This window comes from Cynocephalus volans, chromosome 1 (genome assembly GCF_027409185.1).
Source record: "Cynocephalus volans isolate mCynVol1 chromosome 1, mCynVol1.pri, whole genome shotgun sequence".
NCBI lineage: Eukaryota > Metazoa > Chordata > Mammalia > Dermoptera > Cynocephalidae > Cynocephalus > Cynocephalus volans.
The window spans coordinates 172,966,122-172,979,810 of NC_084460.1; the positions used below are offsets into that span (position 1 = coordinate 172,966,122).

The 13,689-nt window shown below is 33.5% G+C and overlaps 1 protein-coding gene across 2 annotated transcripts in view; it reads left to right on the forward strand.

Moving 5' to 3' along the window:
- Positions 1-12,161, forward strand: part of GABPA (GA binding protein transcription factor subunit alpha) — a 34,248-nt gene extending 22,087 nt beyond the window's left edge. For both annotated transcript variants that reach the window (XM_063109218.1, XM_063109208.1), the window contains exons 6-10: positions 734-928; positions 5,119-5,172; positions 6,128-6,253; positions 6,489-6,681; positions 11,175-12,161. In XM_063109218.1, coding sequence (XP_062965288.1) covers positions 734-928; positions 5,119-5,172; positions 6,128-6,253; positions 6,489-6,681; positions 11,175-11,403 — 797 coding nt within the window. In that variant the 3' untranslated portion in view covers positions 11,404-12,161. The remainder of the gene's footprint in view (positions 1-733; positions 929-5,118; positions 5,173-6,127; positions 6,254-6,488; positions 6,682-11,174) is intronic.
- Positions 12,162-13,689: the final 1,528 nt, after the last annotated feature.

The following is a 13,689-nucleotide window of genomic DNA, read 5'->3' on the forward strand; positions in this document are numbered from 1 at the left end:
CATGGTAGGCTCTGAAGATAGAATAATTTACAAGACATGGTCTTTGTATTTAAGACCTTAACATCTTGTCAGGAGATAATTAAATAAACAGGCAGCATGTTGTATTGTAAGTGCCATTATACGGGTAAATGCAGGGGCAACAGTTTTTTACAGGGAGGAAAGAGTACATTGTTCACATTTAGGAGAATAAGACTGGCTCGCTAGAATCTTCTTATAGTTTTTTTCAATGTACCAAATAAGACCTTGCTATAATATATTTTTTTCTTTTTTCTTTTTCTTTTTATTATTTATTTATTTTCACTTTTATTCTTTTTTGTTCATTCTCTTTTCTATAAAATAATTTTTTAAACTTGGATACTTTATTTTCTTTTCTCCAGGATAATCACATATTTTATTTTTCCATTTGGCCCACTGGAGAACAATTTTGCATTTTGTTTTTCTTAATAAAATTCCAGACTAACTGATGTGGGGCCAAGTGACTCCATCAGAAATTTAAATTAAGAAATTGAAAAGCAGCTGAGGATAAAATATAGCATAAAAATTATTTTACTTTATATGATGAGTTTACTTCACTAATTTGGGGGGGAAGTATCTATCACAGATTTATGTGGATTTTATCTGTGTGTGTGTGTGTGTGTGTGTATGCGCATATGTGAATGTATTGACAGATTAACTATAAACTTATGTAATATCTAAGATGGAATTAGACTAAAGGTAGTATTTTTCTTTCTAGATCCTATACAGTGGTCCACAGACCAAGTCCTACACTGGGTGGTTTGGGTGATGAAGGAATTCAGCATGACCGATATAGACCTCACCACACTCAACATTTCGGGAAGAGAATTATGTAGTCTCAACCAAGAAGATTTTTTTCAGCGGGTTCCTCGGGGAGAAATTCTCTGGAGTCATCTGGAACTTCTTCGAAAATGTATAAAATTGGCGTTATTACCTATATACTTTGTAACTTAAGTTTAATTTTATTGCTTTATAACTTTGTTTTCATCTTAGTTGTTGATGAATAATAGGCAATTAATAATTAATAAGCAAATAATTATTAAGCAATAATTAACATTTGTTAGCTTTATAAGACTGTGTTGAGAGCCCTATCTCTATTATCTTTTTTAGTCCTTATAATAATGCCACAAATCATTACTTTTCTTATTTTTTAGATAGGAAAGCAAGGCTTCTAGAGCCCCACAAGATAACAGAGCTAGGGAGTGGCAGAGTCAGGATTCAAACCCAGGCTAACACCAGAATCCAAGTTCTTAAATCAGATATTGTGCCCTACACTTAGCTCTCCTATGTATTCTGGTCATTGTCTTCTGTTTCGTCAGTCAGTTCTTCCATTTACTGCTCATCTTCTAGAAATTTAAGATCGTTTGTTCACAGGTGCCTTCATTCCCATTCTTTTTGTTATTAGTGGGATTAAATCTTTTTTAATGTCTTTGCTATTAATTGAATATGGTCTTAAGAGGGAAAGTAGAAGTATGCAGCTCACCATCTTGAATGGAAACCTATGGTTATAAGTGTTTCCACTTAAAACTTATGCTCCACAGACATTATTATTATTAAGGGAGTATGTAAAGAAATTAGAAACTGGCTGTCTGACAGAAAGAACGCAAATAAATGTATTTTATTTTGTTTGAATTTTAATCCATCTTATATTTCAGTGACTATTAAAACATCTGTTAATACATGTTAGCAGCATCCTATTCCCTGACACTATTTTATATCAGAAATACTAGCCAGACTCAAATTTTTTCAGAATGCATGATTAGGACACACTTGACTTTGCCTTTCTAACAATTGAGGCTGAAAATGTAACCAGTAGCATTTTGTTCCACTATGTGCCCAATACGAAGAGAGCTCTGGTGGAGGGATTTTCCACAGTAATTTAATGCTTAGAATTTTCATCCAAGGTATTTTCTCTGCTGTTGAGTAAGAAATAAGCTCTGGAGAAAAGATTTTCTTCATTATTTATATCTATAGTTTTGTATGGATTCTTTATTTATATATATATATATATATATATATATATATATTTTTTTTTTTTTTTTTTTTTTTTTTTTTTAAGTATCTACGGCACTAAAAGCTACTACATTCATTGCATTTCCAGTTCCAATTCTTACTAGATAAATAAGTTAAATGTCTTGGTTGGAGGTTGTCCTTGATTTCACAGGGTTTTTTCTCTGCAGAGCTTTGCAGGTGAATAAGATGGATTGTTTCAGATTCTTAATATGTGATTCATGTTTATTAAAACATTTTCTTGTAGGAATTCTCAAGAATACAACAGTAATAGTGCTTAGACTACTCTTTAGTTTTTTAGACTACTCATAGTTTTCCCAGTCTCTCCTTGGCCAGCTCTTTGTTGTGGTTGTCTCTTTCTGGTTTTGCTAGTGCTTCTCAAACTCTAAAGATCTTTCATAGACTTTTCCTAGTACAGAAAGCAAAGGAGTCTTGTATATCTTTCCATTTCTGTGCAGTAGGATGAGTCTTCCTCAGAAAAGCTTTGTTCTAGAATTGTTGCTTTGTATTCAGAAGCAGCAAAACCCCACAGCCTAGATAAGTTTCTTGGGGAATTCCTTGCTTATCCAATCATGGTTCCTCGTTGTGCCCTGGCAGGGAAATTCCATCTGGTTTGGGAATCTAATGCTCAGTTGAAAAAGTGGGGATGGACAGGATGATGGCAGACTTTCTATAATTCAAAAGTCTCACTTCTCAGAACAGAAGCATTTCATGGTCGTTTGATCACAATCTAGTACTCTGGTCCCTCTTGTAGAGAGAAGTCTGCAGCACATCTATGAAAGGCACTAATTCCTGGGACAGCCTCTGTTATCTATTCATCCTCAGTGATCTCTCAAGGAGAAGCTGTACTGAAGAGGTAGAGCTTCTTCAGATATTTGTATTTAGGTTACCCCCCGGAGCCACCATCTGCCTGCAGTTCCCCTTATGTTGAAATTTCATCCAAGTCCTACTATACAGGGGGAGGATAATTGGGAAATGTTCTAGTATTGCCAGTTCTACAGTATGTTTCTTGGTGTGAATATCTGTCTCCTGTCACCAAAAGCAAAGGTCTCAGTTTGCTAAGGGTTTTCTTTAGGAAAAAGAATTGCTTCATCTACATCTAGTGTCTAATGTTTCATATCAAATACCTCCATATCCCCCAGGGTTTTGCCTCTTAGGACTCTGCTTCCTTCGTGCATGGCTGGGTTGGGGACTTAGGGGGGATGTGATCATCAGAGCTCCTGTATGGTCTCGAACCAAGCTTCAAAAACCCCTCTCTTTCTCTGTTCTGTCTTCTATCTTGAGAGTTCCTAGGAAACAGACCAAACTCCAGTCTAAGAATCAGAGATTAGAAGCTGATTTTACAGGTTGGTCATTGTTACTCACCCCCCATGGATTTGTCACCCCGCTTCCCCTGGGTGACAGAGACACAAAGGATTACTCAAAGTCCATCTCTTCTGAGCAGTGAGAGACCCTGAAGCAGTTAACTTCCCTTGGGAAATTAACCCTGAATTGGGGTTCTCTTCCTGCATTTATTTTCCAGACCAGGAAGTTACAAGAAGAGAACATAGGTGGGATTATAGTTTAACAATAGAGGCTGGTAACTTTCAGTAAAACAAGCCAGATGACATTCCAGTAAGGCTATCAACAAAAGCTTGATCTTAGCAAACATTCCTTCTTACAGCAATTTCTCAGTATCTTTACATACAATCAGTAACAAGTCTGTCCTTGAGCCAGCAACCTTGCTGTGTTACAAATCTTTATCTTACACCAGAGACTTTATAACCTGAGGAAAATTTCCAGTCCTCTGCAAGGTCAATGTTTGAAACTGCAGGGCTTTGGAAAACAAGGCCCTGTGAGGTACATTTGCTTTATACTATATTCCACAGGTCATGCCTATGGTGTGTGATGGTAACTCTGTTTTGCATCTTTTGAGGATAGGGCGCCTTCATTCATTTAGTCACAAATGGGAATATTTCAGTAGCACTTTGCCTCTTTGGGGTACTTTTATAAAATTCTGGGGATAATCTACCACAAGCATAAGACATGAATTTTTCTTCAAGAGAGACAACAGTTCAAGGGGAGAATGCTCAGAACTAGGAGTCATATCTAGACTCCTTTTATCTAAACAATAACATCTTCAGTTTACTGAAAAAGTAACTATGTTTCAGGCATTGTACTTAAAAACATTTTCCTTTAATCCTCATAACCTCATGAGGTGGTAGGTGTGGGTATCTCATTCAATATAACAAAAGTATTGTTCAAAGAGGTTGAATAATTTACCAAAGTCACATAGTAAGTAAGAACTAAGATCTGAACCCAGATGTGTCTGAAGCTAGTCCCATATAATTGTTTAAGCTCCTAAACTCAGGACCCCCAAGGAAGTTCCCAGCTAATAGACAGGATTCTGACTACTTTTATTTCCTCAACTTTTTCCAGCTTTATGTATCTTGAATTGGGTCATGGCATGGCACCATTACTAGGGTTTTCTTGGGGGTCCCTACCCCAGGATTCACTTATTACCCAGAATGATTGCTGGTGGGTACAGTTTCAATTTCAAGAGAAAAGCATGCAGTCTGTGATGTGCACAAACAATGAAATAATGAAGAGTGGGAAGTATAAGTATTGTTTGAGAGGTAAAGAATAGTTTGAGGAGAGAATATCAACAGATAAGTAATGAATAGTTCTGTAAAGGGTTATGTAAGACCTTTTATAAATGAAACTTTTGTTGACAACTGTATTTATAGACATGTTAAATTATTTAGTCTAATTGCAACATTAAGGACAGCTACAGTTTTATTGAATATTTAGCTGTCTTTAAGTAGGAGCATTATAAAGTTAAAGCAGTTTTATTCAAAAGTGGATGTTATAACAGATCATCCCAAGGGAGCCTTTTCAATGCAGAATGTTTCTCTAAATAATTTTAGTGTTTTAAAGTTATGCCAGTAGATTTCAATTGTTTAATGTTTTGCCTTTTTGTTTGGTTGGTTGGTTTGGGTTTTAACTGTAGAGTTCCCTTTAAAAGGATCGTGTTTATTAAGATGAGTTTTACTGGATTTGGGTTTGTATTTCTAGCTTTAAATGAAAACAAAACTTTTTCTATGTGTTCTTCAGATGTATTGGCAAGCCAAGAACAACAGATGAATGAGATAGTTACGATTGACCAACGTGAGTATTCCTGCCTACAATATTTGCCCATTTTTTAATAGAAATGTTTCTTTATTTGATACTGCAAGATAGTAACAAGGAAAACTTTTAAGAAAATCTTTTGTGAACACTATAACTAACACCTGTGTACACCATAAGAAATAATACTTTATATATCAAGTCTACCTGCTGTAGATCCCACTTTTCTCTCTCCAACCAGAGAAATGAGTATCCTGAATTTGATGTTTATTTTTCTCTGCGTATTTTATATTATTACCAATTATGTAACTGTAAACACTTCATAGCACTGTTTTGCACATGTTTAAACATTTGGGTAAAATGGTAATATACTGTGCATATCCTTTTATAACTTGTTTTTTAGTTTAACATTTATGATACTTACCCATGTTGATACTTACAGCTGGATTTCATTCATTTTCAATGCCATATAGTATTTTTAAAATGCTGTGAACATCATTGAATGAATATTTGTAAGAATATGTATGAAATTCTCTAGTTTTGGAATCTTAGGGTTTCTACCCTTTCAGCTTTACTAGGCATTGCTGAAGTTTTTCTCAAAGTGGTGGTATGAGTGTGTACTCCCATCAGTAGTGGAATGTGAGTTCTCATTTGTCCACATTTTCTCCAGCATTTGGTAAACCATTTCTTATGAACAAATGTTTTTATATTATAACTTCATCTAGTGTAGATGCACCACTAAGTTATTATTTCAAAACAAGGAGACCAAATCTCATTCACTAAGGTTTATAAACCATAATGCAGACATCCTACTTTATCCTCTGAACTTCCTTGTGATTTTGTTTGAAACTGTTTTGGATTAACACCTTTTTGTAATGATGTCTTTTCTTTAGGTAATTAGAGGGGCAGTTGGTAAACCGATTGCATTTAATGTCTTCCAGTAATTATTTTCAATGCTTGCATTGGAAGAAAAAAAATTTTTCCCTTGTCTTTGCAGCTGTGCAAATTATTCCAGCATCAGTGCAGTCTGCTACACCAACTAACAGTAGTGCAAAGGCAGCAAAAGTACAAAGAGCTCCAAGGATTTCAGGAGAAGATAGAAGCTCACCTGGGAATAGAACAGGTATTTTTGCATTATCTGATATTTATAAAATTTGTCAAATTAATTATATTTTGTTTTGTTTCACTGTTTGAAAATGTGAATATGGACTATTGCTCTGGCAATATTTTGACAGCATTTGTCTAAAAACATTTGTTTTTGCTGTGTCTGAATTACACACCAAGGGACTTGTGTATTGCCTTTGTCCTGTGTTAGTCTATAACACTATGGACAATGTTTGTCCCTCCTGTCAATTTAGGAAACAATGGCCAAATCCAACTATGGCAGTTTTTGCTAGAACTTCTTACTGACAAGGATGCTCGAGACTGTATTTCTTGGGTTGGTGACGAAGGCGAGTTTAAGCTAAATCAGCCTGAACTGGTTGCACAGAAATGGGGACAACGTAAAAATAAGCCTACAATGAACTATGAGAAACTCAGTCGTGCATTAAGGTAAGCATTTATTACTGTTTTTTCCCCTAACATCAAGCATTTTTTAGAAATAGCTTCTTATTCTAGTTGTAAACATTGTTGTATAACGATATTAAAATACTTGTTCATAAAATGTTGTTTTCTTTATATTTAAAAACTAAAATTTTTGTATGCATTAAAAATGACCTTTTCCAAAAGATTTTATTAATAATTTTGAGGTACATACAGTTTTTTTAAATGATTTATTAGATCATTCTAATGACCTTAGTTTTATAACATTATTTATTTTTATCTGATTTAAAATTATATAGTACTCTTTTTAAAACTAATATTTTAATCTTTGAGGTTTTTATCATTTGTATGACAGATGAAAATGCTGTCATTTACATGGGTAAATTGAGCAAGTATAAATTTTAGCAAAAGTGTAGATACCATCTTATGTTTTTACATTTACAGTAGATGCAAAATATTGACCTTTTTTTGTTTTTTTCTTCTCCCACAATCTCCCTAAATCTGAATATCCAAGCATTGCATTGATAAAATTGGAATAGAATAAAAAATGGAGCAGAATAAAATTATTTGTAATTTCCCATAGGTAGTATGAAATTTGTTGACATAATATGCTTACTACAGTGATGGAAATTCAGTATGTTGCATTTAAGTATCTGAGAAAGAAAATATATAGGAATATCATGGAATTCTAATTTGGGGGAGAGTATAGTAAAGTAATTCTACAATTTACCTCTGTGTTTCTAAATAACATGACTTTTACTTCTTCATGTTTCACTTTGCCATTTTCTATGAATTTCACACTGAGAGATTATGATTTAGCTCTCCACACTATACACAGACACACATACATGCACCATTTCCATCCTCTCATTCCAGTATAATTATATGGACATTTTGGTTAGATCAGTATTCATTGTTACTGGATCATGACCATGTAAGTACTATTAAATAGTTTGCCATGATTATTTTCCTTTTCCTGAATGGCCTTTTGTTGCCCTTGGAGTTTATAAGTAACTTTAATGCTTTGTTTTCAATGTGCTTATCACCTGTTGTCTCAAGCATTTTGCCAACTATATGAAGATTTGTTCTGTATAATCAGAATTAAAACTACCATTTTGACAGTTGATACAGATTGTGTACATACAAGTTCCTTCAGAATTACAGGTAAATTATTAAAATTAATCATTAAGATATCAGTTCTCCCCAGATCTAAGTTTTAATGCAACAACAAGCAAAATCTGGGGGGTTTTTGTAGTATGTTTTTTTGAAGAACTTGATAAGATAATTATAAAATTTATGTGGGAATATAAAGTACCATGATAGGACATGTAAAAAAATTAGCAAAATGGAAAGACTTGCTCTATATGATTTTTAGACTGCCTCTGAAGTTGCAATAATAAGACAATACTCTATTTGCTCAAGGATAGGCCATAGAGTAGACTAGGGAGCCTAAATAGAACCAAGAGTATATAAGCATTTGATTTAAAGAAATGGCAGTGGGGAGGAAACATGAGGAAAAGACCTACTTTCCAATCAGCAGTGCTGGAATAATTGACTATCCATCTGGAGGAAAAGTGAAACTTAACCTCTCCTTCATACCATACCAAAAATCAGTTTCTCGTAGCTTATTAGTAAATGTAAATAATAAAATAGAAAACCATCTATAGATACCTCCATGACTTTGGAAGGTGGGGAAAGATAGTTTAAACAGAATCAAATGGAATAAACCCTAAAGGAAAAGATCAATAAATTGCACTACATTTAAATTGAGAACGTCTGGTCATTAAAAGCCATCATTAAGAGAGTGAAAGGCAAGCCGCATATATCTGACATAAGACTCTGGAATATCTAAAGAACTCTTACAAATCAATACAAAAAACTTTTTAAATGGATAAGAGACTTTAACAGACAAGTCACTTAGGTGAGAGATAATCCAAATGGCCAATGAATATATGCAAAGGTGCACAACCTCATTAGTAATCAGGGAAATGCAATTTAAAACCACAATAAAATGGTACAACACATCCTCCAGAATAGCTAAAATTCGAAAGATTGCCAGTACCAAGTGTTGGTAAGGATATGGAACATTGGAAATGCTTTTATACTTTGGTAGGAATGCAATTACAAAATGCCAGTTGCTCTCCTAAGTACATATTAAACAGGAATGCACTTGTGTGTTCACACATATATGCTCACAGTAACTTATTTATAATATTCAGAAACCACTCAAATATCTATAAATAGTACAGCACATAAATCAGTTGTGGTATATTCATACAGGAGAATACTGTGCATCCATGAAAATGAACTACTGCTACGAACAATATGAATGAACCTCACAAACACAGTGTTTAGTGAAAGAATCCAGACCCAAGAGACTATATACTGCATGAATACATTTAATAAGTTCAAAAAACATGAAAAATCAGTTACAGCTTTTAGGGATGTATGTTTGGGTGATAAAAATATAAAGAAAAGCAGTGAAATTACTATCATGAAACAAGCTTGTGTTTACCTTTTAGAGCAGGGGCAGGGGGTGATGGCTGGGAAAGGTGCATAGAGTGAGTGGCTTCTGGGTGCTGGCCCTGTTCTGTTTCTTGACTTGAGTGATAGTTAACAGATGAGTGTTCACTTTCTAATAAATCACTGAGCTGTTCACTTGTGTCCTTTGTGTAATATATTTCACAATTAAAAAGGTTTTTTAAAAAATACAAGTTTCAAAAAGAGTGAAGAAAAGAAATCATATCCATGAAAATACAGGTATTGTGTGCCTTTCTACTTTTTTCATTTTAGGGAGGGAACAAATGCAGTTAATGCTGCTATACACAGTTGTGTGATGCATCTACTAGACTGAAGGAAATATTAAGTAAAATTAAAATGTATGTGTGCATATTCTTGCCTTTTTTATCACCTCCTACCAAGAAACAAGTTTATACCAATTTCATTTTCCTCCTGGAAATATAAAACCACTTTCCTTCTCCATTTTCCTTTTTCCCAGTTGCCTATTTGTTATGACCTTACATATTAATGTAGAAATTTTCTTAAGAAATTGGAATGCCTACAGCATTTTAAACTAGATGACAAGCAATTGGTGGTTTGTGGGCTGAGATCCAAATTCTGTATTAATGTAATTGACATAAAAGGAAACAAGCGTCTGCCCAATGTGTTATCCCTCTTACTGGGAAATTGAACAGAAATACTGTATTATGCTTTTGCTGTTCCGGAATTAGGGAAAGATGACATAATTTCCTGCATATGGGTCAGTCTTTTCACTAATGGACTCTTGATTAAGCTGAGTTACTTTTAGAATAAAATCCTGCTAAATGTGGTAGTTTACATCACTGGTACTTTTGCACATAGTTCCTTTTGTAATAGCTCTTTTGTCAATGGGCAGTGCAATTTTTAAATAAGGGCTTCACAATCTGCCTGCCCGGAGGAGAACTTGACTTACTTTTTTTTCCCTATTGTTGGAATTAGCAGTGCATAGTAGTAAATACTTTTCCAAAGTAAATATAAATCCAACTTTGTCTTTTTCCATCTCTATTGAAAGCAGCAATGAACTAGCTTATAGAATGATTTTCCAAAATCTGTTTATGCAGGTTTAGAAACATTGTTTCTTTATAATGTCCTTTTCCTGATTTTCTGTATCTGTTTCTTCTAGCCCTTTACTTATACTTCCTTTTGTTTTGTTTTGTTTCGTATTGTTTGGCAGCTCGCTGGTAAGGGGATACGATACTTATACTTTTAAAACTCCCTTTTCGGCTTGAATAATGTCTCTGAAATTTGGAAAGCTTTAACATAGTAGAAAGATAAAGATGAAGACCTGGCTACATTATATAGGATTTTGTGCAAGACAGAAAAGAAGTGGACATTCCAACAACCCATAGAATATATGTATTAAAATTTTTTCATATTGTATGTATGCTCAGTAACAAAGCTTATATTTTATAGAGGGCTAACTATGTGCCAGCCATTGTGTGCTAAGCACTTTACAAAGATTATCCTTTTAATCCTCAACAATTCTGTGAGGATAAGTACTGTTCTTAACCTCATTTTCTGGATGAGGAATAAAAGTTTAGAGAAAATGTGACTTTCTTGTGGTCACAAATGTAGTAAGTCAAGATGCAAGGTTCTGAATCTTGGCTTTCTGACTCCAAAGGACTTGTTCTTAGGTTCTACTGCTTCTCCTGAGGTGTTTTGTATTGTTTAATAATTGTGTTTATTTTTAAATCAGTGTTTTATCATAATTGTTGAAAATATGTTTTGAAAGTTTAGTATATAAGGTTTTAGAGTCCTGAGCATTGAAATTTTAATAAATAATGTTTTGAAGTTTCTTTGGATGATAACATTAAATATTCTATATAACTTCAGTGTTAATTGCTATTGTGATGGATGCAGTACCCTCCTAGGTTTTTACTTACAGAACAGTCTGTGAAATATCATAAGAAGCCCAAATTCTTTTATTTTTTATACAGTCCTAACATGTTTTTCTCTCTTTAAAGGTATTATTATGATGGGGACATGATTTGTAAAGTTCAAGGCAAGAGATTTGTATACAAGTTTGTCTGTGACTTGAAGACTCTTATTGGATACAGTGCAGCAGAGTTGAACCGTTTGGTCACAGAATGTGAACAGAAGAAACTTGCAAAGATGCAGCTCCATGGAATTGCCCAGCCAGTCACAGCAGTAGCCCTGGCTACAGCTTCTCTGCAAACAGAAAAGGATAATTGATCCCCAGGACCTTCTGGGAATCCAAGGTCTTTCTTAAATATTTAGAGCAAGTATTGCTCTTACCTTTATTACTGAATTTCAATCTTCTTTATTTCTAGATTGTACAATTTGGTGCATGATTTTTTTATAAATATTTCATACTCTTGTGAATTTGGATCTTTTTACTTTGAGCATATATTTTAGAATATGTGTATGTTAAAGGATCACCACAATGACTGCAGCGTGAAGGCAGGCTCATTGCGGGATAGTTTGTTAACAGTCAGGAAAGCTAAACTGGTCAGTATTAATGTCTAGCCCTACCAAAAATAGCCAATAGCATCTGAAGATGAAAAATAAATGAAGTATCTCTAGGAAACAGTCTGACTTAACTATTTTGGAAAATACAACTGTTTCCCCTCTCTGCTGCTTTAGATGTTGCTTTACATAGAACCAGAAAATGGAATTTCTCAGCTAAAGCATGTGTGCCTGTTTCATCTAATCAAGCAGAGCTAAAATGTTCATATCAAATAAAATTATAATATTAATAACTTACTAAACTAAGAGTATCAGGTTATTACAGTAATTTATATATTTGTGAGCAAAGGACAATAAGAAGTTGACTGCCAAAAAGGCAGTGCTAAAGGAGATCCAGGTTTAAATCTGGCTTAACTCAAGCCAATTTTAAGGATTTTCTGTACAGATTATTCATAATGTCAGACCAAGAATTTAAATTATTTTGAGAGAGGAATTTAATTCTAATAAACCAGCTATTACAAAAATTCTAAAGTCATCTCTGTTTTCTGTCAGAGATTTAAAAAACTGAAAAGGTATATACCTCAGCCAGAAAGTAAAAGTTTGGTTTGGTATGGCTTCTTTTATTTTTTTTTATTTTTTATTTTTTTGTTTAATTACCCTGTAGTACTGATTTATTATGCGAAGCAGCTTATATATTCCTGTGTTTCTGATAAAATGAAGACTTTAAATCTGTCAGCAGTACTTTACCTTTCAAGACATTTGTAAATTACTTGCAAATAGTTTTAAAAGGAAAATTTGACCTCAATTTTAGGCAGTCTTCTCCTAAAAACAAAACTTTCATTTATTTAATTTTTTTCCTTTTGAATATATATATGTGTGTATATACAAATATCTGTATACATGTTCATTTGACCATTTTATATATATACATACACATATATATGAAAGCAATAAAGATATTCAAGAGGAAAATCATTAACTTATTTTTTTACTTCTTCAGAATCAAATAATTCTTGTATGTATGAAATTCCTTATTTACATGAGCTAACACTAAACAGAAATGGCTAGAAATGTCTACCTTTTTATTTTTTTTCTTTTTTCTTTTGTCTGTTTTAAGATATGCACAAATCATGATATGAGACACTGGCAAATAACTTTTAATCCTCTTATAGCAGAAGGTTGATTCTCAAGTATTACTTTATGCACCTTCTCCCTTATCATTTCCTTTAAGTACATCCCCCAAAATAGTTTTATAAGAGCTCTAAGTTAATGCTTGGGACTAAGTAGGAGAAAAGAGCCATGGTCGTACCGGCAAGATAGCATTGTTAGCAATTGCTGCTACTGATAAAGAATAAAATTTATAACTTCCACTTTACGTTTTTATAAGCACATAGAGAATAGACTGGCAAATTATTAGTACAATTTGGGTGCTGTGATTGGAAGAATATCTGAGTAGAATAACAATATGAAATAAAAGCAGCTCTAGCTTCTATTTAGATAGCTAGAAAGAAGGTTTTGCACCATCCTCTTATGGCTTAGGGAGTTCACAGATCACTTATAGTTTTAAAAAATAAGTATACTCTTCTGGTATATTATCAAGAGCTTAAGAATATTGACTTTTAGATTTAAAATGCTTTGGGGAGACATTATATTAAAGCTTTAGCCAAGATGATAGACTTTCCTTATGTCTCTATTTTATATATATATATATGTTTTTAAGGCAAGGAATACCCACATTTCTTTTAGAGCCTTAAAAGCAAACTATTGTTTCTTTTCTCCTTTAAGCATTCCCCAGATGCTTTCTTTTAAAACCACATTTTATCCGTTTTCTTCCTTTGGCAGTTTTTATTTTATTCCTCATCATAATTTGAGCAGACAGTTCTCATACATGATCAGATGCTGTTTCTATTTTTTTCTTCACCTCTCTCTCACCATCATTTTATGTACCATACATATGACTAATTTCTCCAATTGACCCGAGAAACTTTCATAACTTTGTCTCAACTTATGTTTTAAATATTTCTTTTGTCCTTATTGAGTTTACAGTTATCA